The sequence below is a fragment of the Emys orbicularis genome, chromosome 8 (genome assembly GCF_028017835.1).
Source record: "Emys orbicularis isolate rEmyOrb1 chromosome 8, rEmyOrb1.hap1, whole genome shotgun sequence".
NCBI classification, from domain to species: domain Eukaryota; kingdom Metazoa; phylum Chordata; order Testudines; family Emydidae; genus Emys; species Emys orbicularis.
The window spans coordinates 75,051,756-75,064,842 of NC_088690.1; the positions used below are offsets into that span (position 1 = coordinate 75,051,756).

At 54.3% G+C, this 13,087-nt stretch overlaps 1 protein-coding gene across 1 annotated transcript in view; it reads right to left on the bottom strand.

The window, feature by feature from the left end:
- Positions 1-882: 882 nt before the first annotated feature.
- The window catches only part of LOC135882908 (protocadherin gamma-C5-like), a 41,167-nt gene continuing 28,962 nt past the window's right edge, over positions 883-13,087 (bottom strand). Inside the window, exon 4 of the mRNA XM_065409940.1 lies at positions 883-1,109. Within this exon, the coding sequence (XP_065266012.1) occupies positions 883-1,109 (227 nt within the window). The remainder of the gene's footprint in view (positions 1,110-13,087) is intronic.

A 13,087-nucleotide genomic window follows, 5' to 3' on the forward strand; every position in this document is an offset into this window, starting at 1 on the left:
CTTAGACTTTCTTAACTTTAGTTCCAGGAAAACATTAACTGTACATATAAATATTTACTGCAAAGAATTGAGGAGATGAATTTGCTCTTTAGTGGCCTCTAAATCAATATGGACAGGTTTTGTATAGCTCAATAATGCTAGTGGCATGCTCTGCACTTAGATCTTTTCCACTGCAGTTTGAATGCATTCCCTGTCTCTCAGACATCATGATTTTTGTTTCATATTTCAGGCCATCACCGGTCACACTTAAAAAAAAATGTTTAAAATGCATCTTAGCCTTATTCCCATAGGCTCATGCAGTGTAAACACTTATTTCTTTTAGGATAATAGGTAAACAGGAACTGAAGCACTCCCTACCAACTTCGTAACTAGGAATCCATTTCAAGGTTACTCAGGGTCAGATTCACTAATGGAAAGTTAAATATCAAAATCTGGAACATGGGTTCTAATCTGGGGAACTTTTTTTTTAAAATGATCTAAGGTATATAAATAAAAAAAAAATCCATGTTACAATTATTTACACTGGGCAAAGCCAAGTACAAGCCTCATGGCTTTCTTGGACCATTCTGGAGCAAACCAAATCCAAAGACATGTTTAAAAGATTTTACATCCTTGCACATTAAATTACCCAAGTGATAGTATAAAATATTAGTTAGTATTAACAGGGCACTTGGTTTTTGTTTTGTTTTGTTTCCAATTATTTTTCATCATGAGGACTAATAGTAGGAGCCCCTACTCCTAGCTCTGATGATGACATACATTCGTTGTATTTCCTGCTTTTTCATCACAAAATTCACATTCATCCTCTATCCTAGGCTGTGATTTGGGGGAGTGCTGGAGGGGTCTGCCCTGTTGGTCTAAGCTGCTGATGGTCTGTCAATTCTACTTCTTCTCCTTCTTCCCAGACTTCTTCTTGTTTCCACCTGAAGAGCCTGAGCTCTTCCCATCTCGTTTACCTGAGGAGTTGGAGAGGGTGGCAGTGCTGCCGGGGATGTACACATTCTGCCTGTAGTCAGGGACGTGCTGCAGTGTGAACTGGGGGCCATACCTGGTGCTGAGGCCCATAGTGCCGGCTCCTCCTCCCAATGTAGAGTTCCCATCAGCTGCTTCTGCACAGGGAACAGGAGGGAAGACCATTAATATCTACAAGGGTGAAATCTCAACTTATTATTAATTATTCCTATTACAGTAGAGGCTTCAGGCATCAACCAAGATCTCGGGGCCTTTTGTGCCAGGCGCTCCACAGATATATAGTGAGAGAAAGTCCCTGTCCCAAAGAGCTTGCAATCTACATAGACAAGAAAGACAATGTCACATGGGGGTCAGTGGGAGAGTCAGGCAGTGAAGCCAGATCTCCTGAGTGCTAGTCCAGAGCTTCAATCACAAGATCATCCTTAGATTGTGCAAAACTGTAATGTTTCATAAGAGGATGAAGGGCAGATTAATATACCAAGAGGAGCAGATCTGTTCCAAGGCTCTTGGCAGAAAGGGGGCGATTACAACATGGGAACAGAATGGGAACACAAACGAATTACTACTGATGAGCCACTACACTGACAGTAAAATTAGTTTCTTTGGATAAACAGAGGTAACTTTCTAAACCAAAATATCAGAGCCTTCTATTACAGAAGGAAAACTATTTATCAGAGCAGCACAAGACCTGCTGTCGCATGGGTGTCAGGAATAGAGCACAGAAGGCATACGGGGCAGCAGCAGCAGCTCCAGTAGTGCATATCTAAGAATGGGGAGCAGGGCACAGGGCCAGGGAGGAGGGAAAGCAAGAGAACTCCTATCAACAGTTAAAATCCTTACTTCTCCCTCTCCAAAAAAGCACTCTCAAAAGAGAGGGGGCAGAGGCAGGTCAGTTCCTGGAGTTGGAACAGTTATTTTGTGCTCCCTGATTAAATGGGGAGTGCAGCATCTGATCATCCCATCCCTGTTTCTGTTCAGGACACGTTGCTGCTAGTAATGGTGCTGTCATTTACATGTTCAGGACAGTGCACTAGGAAGGTGATGGAAAGAAATCTGTAGTGAGTCGGTGTGGCTCCCCTCCTGTCCTGAAGAGGGAGCCCCGGCACACACACCCAAGTGGGCGGAGCCACCGCCGCCTGTCCCCGCCGCCCGGAAGTCACGGGGCGGGACAGGAAGTATAAAGGCCGGCGGCCAGAGCTCAGTCGGGCCCCGGCCACCGCAGGGAGCAGACGTGCGGTCGGGAGCTCCCCGCCAGGATACCTCGGAGGCTCGAGGTGGACGCCCTAGCTGGCCGGAGCTGCCCAGAGCTCATTACGAGGAGGAGCCGCCGGAGCCCGTCCGCTCCCGTCGCTGGGAGACGCCCTTGGAACTCCCCCACAGCAACCCCGAAGGGGAGGCCCCGCCAGAACCCTTGCAGCCCTGCTGTTATCCGGAGGAGCCGCCCGAGGGCCAGTGGCCGGATTTCCCTACAGAGCTACCGGATCTGCCACCAAGCCCCGGCCGAGAGGAGGCTCCACTGATGGACTGGACCGCACCCGGTGCCACAGACGAGGTAGGCCCCGAGGGGGATAATGGAAGTAGCCCGGGGACAGCCGACCCCAGTCAGGCTACAGAGGCCTGTGAGCCCATGGCAGTGTGTTTCGGTCAGGATACCCCACTGACCGGCAGCGACACTAATCGCTGCTAGGGCCCCGGGCTGGGACACAGTGGAGTGGGTGGGCCTGTGTCCCCCCCTGCCACCCCTACACACGGGTGGCAGGCTTCCCCCTCACCCAACGGTCAGGTAGGAACCTGAGCCCCTTACCTGCCGGAGCTAATTGCCTGTTTGTGCTCCGCCCTGAACCAGGGCCGGAGCTACTACACTGCTTGCCTGCTCGGCCCCTGCTCCAGAGGGCCTGAGCTAAATTGACTCTTTGTGCTCCGCCCTGACCCAGGGCCAGAGCTCATAGACTGCTTGTGCTCAGCCCCTGCTACAAAGGGCCTGAGCTTATTGACTGCTTGTGCTCAGCCCCTGCTACAGAAGGCCTGAGCTCATTGACTGCTTGTGCTCAGCCCCTGCTACAAAGGGCTTGAGCTTCTAGACTGTTTGCGCTCAGCCCCTGCGACCAAAGGCCTGAGCTTATTGACTGCTTGTGCTCAGCCCCTGCCCCAGAGGGCCTGAGCTAAATTGACTCTTTGTGCTCCGCCCTGACCCAGGGCCAGAGCTAATAGACTACTTGTGTGCTCAGCCCCTGCTGCAAAGGGCCTGAGCTTATTGACTGCTTGTGCTCAGCCCCTGCTACAAAGGGCCTGAGCTTATTAACTCTTTGTGCTCAGCCCCTGCTACCGAAGGCCGGAGCTAATTAGCTGTTGTGCTCAGCCCGTGCATCCAAGGGCCTGAGCTCATTAACTGTTTGCGCTCAGCCCCTGCATCCAAGGGCCCGAGCTTATTGACTGTTTGTGCTCAGCCCCTGCTACAGGAGGGCCTGAGCTAATTAACTGGCTGTGCTCAGCCCCTGCATCAGAGGGCCTGAGCTAAGTGACTGTTTGCCAGCCCAGCCCTGCGCCAGAGGGCCTGGGTTCTTTGACTGTGGTTTACTCAGCCCCCTGGACCAGAGGGCCTGAGACCTGAGCTAACTGACTGTTTAATTCGTGCAGTAGGGAGTCGGTGTGGCTCCCCTCCTGTCCTGAAGGGTCGAGCCCCGGCGCAAACCCTTTTACACGTGGCGCCCAACGTGGGGCCTGCGAGCCCCTGCCCCTGTGAGAAGGGGCTAGACGGGGAGTGGCCGTTGCCCTCCCCCCGCTTCACCAAGGAATGGATATGGAGCGTTTGTTCCAGTTGTTGACGGAGAGTCAGGAGCGGCAGCAGACGGCCCAGCTACTGCAGCAGCAGCAACAGCAGGCCGCTCAGCTCGCCCAGCAGCAGCAGCGAGATGCTGCCCATCTCCAACTCCAACAGGAGCAACACACGGCTCAGCTTGACCAGCAACAGCGGTTGGTCCAGCAGTTGGGGAACCAGCTGCAGCAGCTGCTGGTTACGCTCCCCCACCCCGTGACGGGGCCAGCGGGGGAGGCTGCGGGGATGCCGCGTTTGTCTGCTCCCCTTCGTTTGACCAAGATGGGCCCGGACGATGACCCCGAGGCCTTCCTGGTCACTTTCGAGCGGGTAGCCATCGTCGCCGGGTGGACCAGGGACCAATGGGCTACCCTCTTGGCCCCCTATCTGACCGGGGCAGCCCAGGTGGCCTACCACGGATTGGCGGCAGAGGAAGCCCGGGACTATGACCAAGTGAAGGCCGCCATACTGGACGCTCTCGACGTCAGTCCGGAGACCTTCTGACAACGGTTCCGGAGTCAAACTTACCCTCCCGGAGCCCGACCACGGTTGGTGGCCCAGGCCCTAAAAGAGGCCTGTCGGCGATGGCTGCAACCCGACACCCGGACGGCGGAGGAGGTAACCGAACAGGTTATACTAGAGCAGTTCATACACACTCTACCCTCCCGGGGACGAGCCTGGGTGCTCCGCCACCGGCCGGCGACCCTGGCCATCGCGGTATCACTGATGGAGGATTTCCTCGCCGCCGAAAATGCAGTGGGTCCCACCTTCCGACGCCCCAACGCGGGATCCGAACCCACCCGCGGCGAAAAGAAGGGGACCCCCCCGAGCGAGCCGAGGCACCCCGAACCGCGACCAGACTCCCGCTGCGAGCCCCGCGTCCGGCACACGGAGTCGACCCCTCGGACAGGGCCCCCGGGTCAGGGGCCCCCAAGGGCTCGGCGGAGCCCCCCCCGGAGCCCGAGTCGAGGGGGACCCCGGAGCAGGCGGCTTGAACTCGGCCCCTGTTTCGGCTGTGGGAAGATGGGGCACCTCCAACAAGACTGTCCAGAAATGGAGTGCAGTTATGCACAAGTGTGGGCGGGCCAAAATCGGGCCCGGCCAGCCCTGAACCCCAAGCTGACGGTCCCGGCGGCCGTTGGGGGGAGAACTACCCAGGCGTTGATCGACTCTGGCTGTGGACAGACACTGGTCAGGAAGGAGCTAGTACCGCCGAGCGATGCCCGCCTGGGGTGGATCTATTTACAGTGCATCCATGGGGACATCCGACCCTACCCCAGTGCCCAGGTCTCCCTGACTATCGCGGGGGTCACCCGAAATCTGGTGGTCGGAGTAGCTCCCCACCTCGCGTACCCCGTGATCCTGGGTCGGGACTGGCCGGCCTTCGAGGAAGTTCTTCGTCCCACAGCGGCCCTGGAGGCCGATCGGCTGGAGTCTTCCCCCGAGGCCACCGAGCAGGTCGCGGTGACCGAGGTAAACGGAACAGACGGGGCGCGGCGGCAGCCGGAGCCCGCCCCTCAACCCCGCTTCGACACCGACTTCTGTCGGGACCAACGGGAAGACCCAACCCTCAGCCCTTTCTACGAGCAGCTCGCTGCAGTGGACGGGAGCATCACGGACCCCCAGCGAGCTAACCAATGGCCCCATTTCGAGCTGCGCCGAGACCACCTCTACCGCGTAGACCGTGATCCCCGCACCCGGGAACCACAGACCCAACTGTTGGTGCCCCGGTGTCACCGGTGGGCCGTAATGAAGCTGGCCCATGACGTGCCGGCCGCCGGACACTTGGGGCAGGAGAAGACCCTCGCCCGGATCCTGTCGCGTTTCTTCTGGCCGGGAGTCTATCAGGAGGTAAAGAAATACTGCACCTCCTGCCCCGACTGTCAGTTGGTCGCTCCGCCCGGGGTACCCAAAGCGCCCCTAGTCCCTATGCCGTTGATGGAAACCCCCTTCGAGCGGGTCTCTATGGATCTCGTGGGCCCGCTCCCGAAAAGTGCCGCGGGGTTTCAATACATCCTGGTGCTGGTAGACTATGCCTCCCGGTTTCCGGAGGCCATCCCTCTGCGGAGTATTACCGCCCGGGCCATCGCGGGAGAATTGGTAAAGATCTTTGCACGGGTAGGGCTACCTAGAGAGATCCTCACCGATCAGGGGACGAACTTTACCTCCCGATTGTTGCAACAGGTCTGCGCCCTCCTCGGCGTCAAACAACTCCGCACCTCCATCTACCACCCGCAGATGGACGGGTTAGTGGAGCGGTTTAACCGCACTCTGAAGGGAATGTTGCGGAAGTTCCCAGCAGAGGACCTCCGCCACTGGGACCAGTTCCTGCCGCCCCTCTTGTTAGCCGTCCGGGAGGTTCCGCAGGCCTCGACGAAATTCTCCCCGTTCGAACTATTATATGGGCGCAGACCACAGGGCCTCCTGGACCTGATGCGAGAAACTTGGGAGCAGTCAGCTTCTCCAGCCCAGGGCCTCTTAAAGTACATCCTCCAGTTACAGGAGTACCTAACCCAGGCTGGGGCCCTGGCACGCGAGAACTTGAAGACAGCACAGGAGCGCCAGGAGCGGACTTACAACAAGGGGACCCAGGTCCGCGAGTTTCAACCCGGGGACAGAGTCCTGCTCCTCTTACCATCTAGTGAATCAAAACTGCTAGCCCGCTGGCAAGGGCCTTACGACGTTGTGCGCAAGGTGGGTCCTGTCACCTATGAGGTACGGCAACCGGGGAAACGTAAGGGGACCCAACGGTACCATGTGAACCTGCTGAAGCGGTGGCATGACCGGGAGGGCCTCTTAATTAACCCATACCCGCCCGAGCCGGAACTGGGACCCCGTGTGCCCTCAACAGATGACGATCCGCTACCCCTGCTAGGCGATTCACTTACCGAGGAGCAACTCAAACAGGCCAGCTGCCTCCTGCAGGCCTTCAAAAAAACCTTTACCGCAGTACCAGGTTACACATCCCTGGTCAAGCACTCGATCCTGACCGAGCCGGGACAGGTGATTCGAGAGACGACCCGACCTCTGCCGTATAGGGTGCGCGAAGAGGTCGAGGAAGAGGTAAGGGCCATGCTTGCTCTGGGCGTCATTGAGCCATCCCAGAGCGAGTGGCGCAGCCTGGTGGTCCTGGTGCCCAAGCCCGATGGCACCCGCCGCTTCTGTATTGACTTTCGGAGGGTAAACGCCGTTTCCCGCTTCGACGCCTACCCGATGCCCCGCGTAGACGAGTTACTGGGCCGCCTGGGGGAGGCCCAGTTTATTACCACCCTCGACCTCAGCAAGGGCTATTGGCAAATCCCCCTCGACGAGGCTTCGAAGGAGAAAACCGCCTTCGCCACCCCGACTGGGCTATACCAGTTCACGCGGATGCCATTCGGTCTCCATGGAGCCCCTGCCACCTTCCAGCGACTGATGGACCATCTCCTACAGTCCCATCAGGACTATGCGGCAGCCTATCTCGATGACGTAGTCATTTACAGTCGCCCCTGGGAAGACCATCTACCCCGGGTCGCGGCAGTCATGAGGTCCCTGCGACAAGCGGGCCTGACCGCCAACCCCAAGAAGTGCCGTATAGCCTGGAAGGAAACCACATATCTCGGCTATACGGTCGGGGGCGGGTGCGTCAAACCCCTCGTGGGACAGGTCCAGGCCCTTCTGGACTGCCCCACCCCGACGACCAAACGGCACGTTCGGCAATTCCTGGGCCTCGCTGGCTACTATCGACGGTTTGTGCCTCAGTTTGCATCCATAGCGGCGCCCTTAACTGGGCTCCTGACTAAAGATCGGCCCCGGCAGGTACAGTGGACCCCGGAGTGTGAGGCCGCCTTCCGGACGCTTCAGAAGTGCCTCTGCCAGGAGCCGGTTCTATACAGCCCGGACTTTAATCGCCCGTTCATCCTGCAGACCGACGCCTCCGAGGTGGGATTGGGGGCAGTCTTATCCCAAGAGGTGGACGGAAGGGACCACCCCGTGCTATATCTCAGCAGGAAGCTGTTCCCCTGGAAGAGGAATTACGCGGTCGTAGAAAAAGAAGCTCTTGCCGTGAAGTGGGCCTGCGATGCTCTCCGCTTCTACCTCCTCGGGGCCCCGTTCACTCTGGTCACGGACCATGCCCCCCTCCGGTGGCTGATGCGGATGAAAGACAACAACGCGCGCATCATGCGTTGGTACCTGGCCTTGCAGCCCTATGCGTTTACGGTGCAGCATCGGGCTGGCAAGGACCATGCGAACGCGGACTTCTTGTCCCGTCTAGGGGAACTGGACGGACCTGGCCCCCGTACGCGGGAGCCAGTCTTGAGGGGGTGTGTGTGTAGTGAGTCGGTGTGGCTCCCCTCCTGTCCTGAAGAGGGAGCCCCGGCACACACACCCAAGTGGGCGGAGCCACCGCCGCCTGTCCCCGCCCCCCGGAAGTCACGGGGCGGGACAGGAAGTATAAAGGCCGGCGGCCAGAGCTCAGTCAGGCCCCGGCCACCGCAGGGAGCAGACGTGCGGTCGGGAGCTCCCCGCCAGGATACCTCGGAGGCTCGAGGTGGACGCCCTAGCTGGCCGGAGCTGCCCAGAGCTCATTACGAGGAGGAGCCGCCGGAGCCCGTCCGCTCCCGTCGCTGGGAGACGCCCTTGGAACTCCCCCACAGCAACCCCGAAGGGGAGGCCCCGCCAGAACCCTTGCAGCCCTGCTGTTATCCGGAGGAGCCGCCCGAGGGCCAGTGGCCGGATTTCCCTACAGAGCTACCGGATCTGCCACCAAGCCCCGGCCGAGAGGAGGCTCCACTGATGGACTGGACCGCACCCGGTGCCACAGACGAGGTAGGCCCCGAGGGGGATAATGGAAGTAGCCCGGGGACAGCCGACCCCAGTCAGGCTACAGAGGCCTGTGAGCCCATGGCAGTGTGTTTCGGTCAGGATACCCCACTGACCGGCAGCGACACTAATCGCTGCTAGGGCCCCGGGCTGGGACACAGTGGAGTGGGTGGGCCTGTGTCCCCCCCTGCCACCCCTAAACACGGGTGGCAGGCTTCCCCCTCACCCAATGGTCAGGTAGGAACCTGAGCCCCTTACCTGCCGGAGCTAATTGCCTGTTTGTGCTCCGCCCTGAACCAGGGCCGGAGCTACTACACTGCTTGCCTGCTCGGCCCCTGCTCCAGAGGGCCTGAGCTAAATTGACTGTTTGTGCTCCGCCCTGACCCAGGGCCAGAGCTAATCGACTACTTGTGTGCTCAGCCCCTGCTGCAAAGGGCCTGAGCTTATTGACTGCTTGTGCTCAGCCCCTGCTACCGAAGGCCGGAGCTAATTAGCTGTTGTGCTCAGCCCGTGCATCCAAGGGCCTGAGCTCATTAACTGTTTGCGCTCAGCCCCTGCATCCAAGGGCCCGAGCTTATTGACTGTTTGTGCTCAGCCCCTGCTACAGGAGGGCCTGAGCTAATTAACTGGCTGTGCTCAGCCCCTGCATCAGAGGGCCTGAGCTAAGTGACTGTTTGCCAGCCCAGCCCTGCGCCAGAGGGCCTGGGCCCCCAAACTACTTGCTCGCCCAGCCCTGCGCCAGAGGGCCTGGGTTCTTTGACTGTGGTTTACTCAGCCCCCTGGACCAGAGGGCCTGAGACCTGAGCTAACTGACTGTTTAATTCGTGCAGTAGGGAGTCGGTGTGGCTCCCCTCCTGTCCTGAAGGGTCGAGCCCCGGCGCAAACCCTTTTACAAAATCCTATGGGCTAATCTGATCTTATTGCTGAACTCTTAGGTTTGGAACACCTACCATTTGCCAGTCTGGTATTGGCACATCAGTCTTTGTTGCATGGCTGCTCTAGAGACCCATCACTAGCTAGCCTCAAGGGGCTAACGTAGTCACACTTTGCTCCCTGCCTGAAAAATTCAATACCTTTCACCTTGGTATACATTTGCCACCTAATATTCAAAATACTTTCCTTCCCCATCCAGAGAAACCAGAGCATTATAAAGGTATTTAAACCAACTACTCAAGCCATAACTATTATGCACTAAGAAAATTCCATCACTGGGTAATGTCATATGTAGCAGTTCTTTCTAACCACTTTAAACCTGGCCCCAGTATTGCTGTAGCCTGGGTCTAATTTGGAGAGTAAAATATGTGGGTTAATAGGAAATTCCTATAATGCAGCAGCACTGAGTGGTCTGGGGAAGTTGAGCATAATGTGATAAATACAGCTGCAATAGCTTCTGTTATGGTTCTGTGCTGCAATTCTAAGCTGGGGAGCAGAGCATAGGAGGGAGGTAGATAAGTAGAAGGATTCCTGTAGTGCTGATATTACAGGAGCAAAGCAGGGCACTCCTCTCATGCTGTAATGCTGACTTGAATAGAATGCAGGAGACAGCGATGGAAGTGGGAAAAGGGGGAAGAACTTCTGTAATGCAGGCTGTGAATCACAGAGCACAGAGAGGACTTGGGGAAGCCGGGAATTCCTGTAATAGTTCAAGGAGTGGCTAACTCACAGGAGTCACCATGCGCATGGACACCGAAGTTACCTACCAGAAGTGATCTAGATCAGAGGTTCTCAAAGAGTGGCCCATGGACCATCATTTGTTTGTGGAATTTTTCCTGATTAGCCGTGGAACATTCTGAGATCCATGTACTGGGGGACTGGGTATTTAGGAGGAAAGTTTTTTCTAACAAAATAGTCTGCAGAATGAAAAAAAATGGATAATCACTGATGTTGGTGACTCAAATGCCCCGCTGGAGAAGAACTCTGTTAGCTCAAGAACACCTTGGAGCAGTAAGGCAATCTGTACCCTTGCACTAGCTCCATCTTCCCCCTAGCTCAGGAATCACATGCAAGATGGACATACTTTATCAGTTTTTGGGGGAGAAACCAGCTAGGGATAGAATCAGTACAGGCACACCACTTCCCTGACTCTCTCCTGATTACTGCTGAAGTCACTGGGTTAATAATGGGTCTACAGCATCATCCAACCCAGTAGTATTAGGTGCTTATCCTTAAATAAATCATGCATGGGAGCTACCTGAATAGCTACTGACCTTGCATTCAATAGCACAGGTCTGATCTGGAGACTAGAGATCAGTGGGGGTGATAGAGCAAGACTGAGCACTATACGATTGTCCTGCCCAGAATTTTACCCTCATTGTTCTCCTTTCTTCTTTAATCTTTCTTTCAAATTGTATTTTTAACCTTCTTTTACTTTAAAATATTTGCCTTGCTTTTAAAAAAAAATTGCGCAAATGATCTGTGTTCTGCTACTGAAGATGATCAGCTGGTGATGGAGACCTTAATGCTGGCACCCAGCCAGCTCCCACTTGGGGATCCCCTGCTCCCCTGTAACATGGTACCATAATAATGGGACATATTTGCACTGAACCAAATAGGGTCTTGTTTGTAGTATTCTAAACAACGGGTTTTCTTGTTGATTTTTAGCAGTAAAAGGAGAAGAGGCCTGAAGTGTCAGAGGAACGCAGTGTAAGAGCCCAGGGGACAGTGCACAAGAACTGCTAGTGGAAGCTCACAAGGACTTTGTAAAATACAAAACCATACTGCAGGGAAATGCCATTTTGGACTCTGGTGTGAAATTGGTCAGGCTCTCTAGTGGTTTATGATTTCCCAGCTGGATTACATAGTCTTGGGATACTTGGCTATGTTTCTCTTTAGAACTGATTCCTGAAATTGGGTAGCATTGCTTTTAAGAGTCTGTATGGGGGCAGAGGGCATATACATGTTAATTACATTTATTGCTAATCCACAAAGCTAACTATTTATTCCTTGGTTTTATAGTTCACTCCATGGAGAGTGTTTAAACATCTTCTACCTTCTCATTGTTTTAAAACATACTCAGAGACCTGTAATTGTTAATCTCAACAACAATTAATACACTAGTTCATTAACACATCCTTCAGGTGCTTCAAAGTGTTCATGGGTGAACTAAACACTTTAGACACAATCTCGGATTTGACTGCAGATGAGATAACTGCTTGCAGGTTGATTCTTATTTCATTCCATGCTGAGGGGGTGGGGAATTTTCTCTGTGCTGATTCACTTCATTTCAGCTGGAGACAGACTGGCTGGGGGAGGGGACTTTGCAGTTTTAAGTATGTGTTTTCTGTATCACTTTAAATAGAGCATTCACTGAGGACACAGCAATCTTTCTCCTCAGTCGTCATATCATTGCTAGTGACCTACCAACCCACTTCTGTGTCATAATGTTACTAAGAGAAATCATCCCAGCTGCCTGTTGAAAATGTACAGTATTGCAGGCCTTGTGGACTGAGGGGCAGGGGGAGGGGCAGTAATCAGGATGCAGAACAGGTTTCCTAGATGAAATAAACATCAGGAGTCAGCATGGTTTCCAGTGAGGAAAGTGTCTGTGAAGTCCACAGGCTGCCTGAGGAGCCAGTTTGCCCAGTCTAAGGCCTTGTCTACACTGTCACTTTACAACGCTGCAACTTTCTCACTCAGGGGTGTGAAAGAACACCCCCTGAGCACTGCAAGTTTCAGCGCTGTAAAGTGGCAGTGTAGACAGTGCACCAGCGCTGGGACTTCCCTCGTGGGGGTGGTTTTTAGCTCTCCCAACGCTGGTGCCGCAACTACAAAGCCACGTTAAAGCACAGCCATGGCAGTGCTTTAACATTGCTAGTGAAGACATACCCTAAGAATCACCAGTGAGCTCAATGTGCTGTTTTTAGTTAACACAAAATTACAGGTGAACAGCAAGACAACAGATATGTTTAATTCAGCACTAAGCTGCTTTTCTGCAAGCAGAGTGTTTCAACTCCTATTGGCTGGTAACAAGTCTTAGAGTTTGTATTCAGTCATTTATCAATACAAATTCAAGTTTGCTGCAGGTCTGAATAACTTTGTACAGAGACATACATAATAGGCTGTCTATATAGCTTCAACGAGGAGTCCTTGTGGCACCTTAGAGACTAACAAATTTGGGCATAAGCCCAAATAAATTTGTTAGTCTCTGAGGTGCCACAAAGACTCCTTGTTGTTTTTACTGATACAGACTAACACGGCAACCATTCTGAAACCTATATAGCTTCAGATTCCCTGACACTCCTGTAAGGTAACCTCCCTTTATACTGCCACTTACAGTAAATTGTGTGGAGGCTCTTATGGTCAAAGTAAGATGAGGAAAATAAATTAAATTATCCAGGATCTTAGTTTAGACAAAAATAACCAACTCATGTCTCTGTTTCTTTTACAAACTGAGCTCATCTCTGGCTAAGACAACAAGCTTTAGGGGGCTTATCACTTGAGCACTTGACATTCCAGCTGCTGTTGGGGCTTTCAGTAAACCAAATATAGAGACCTTTA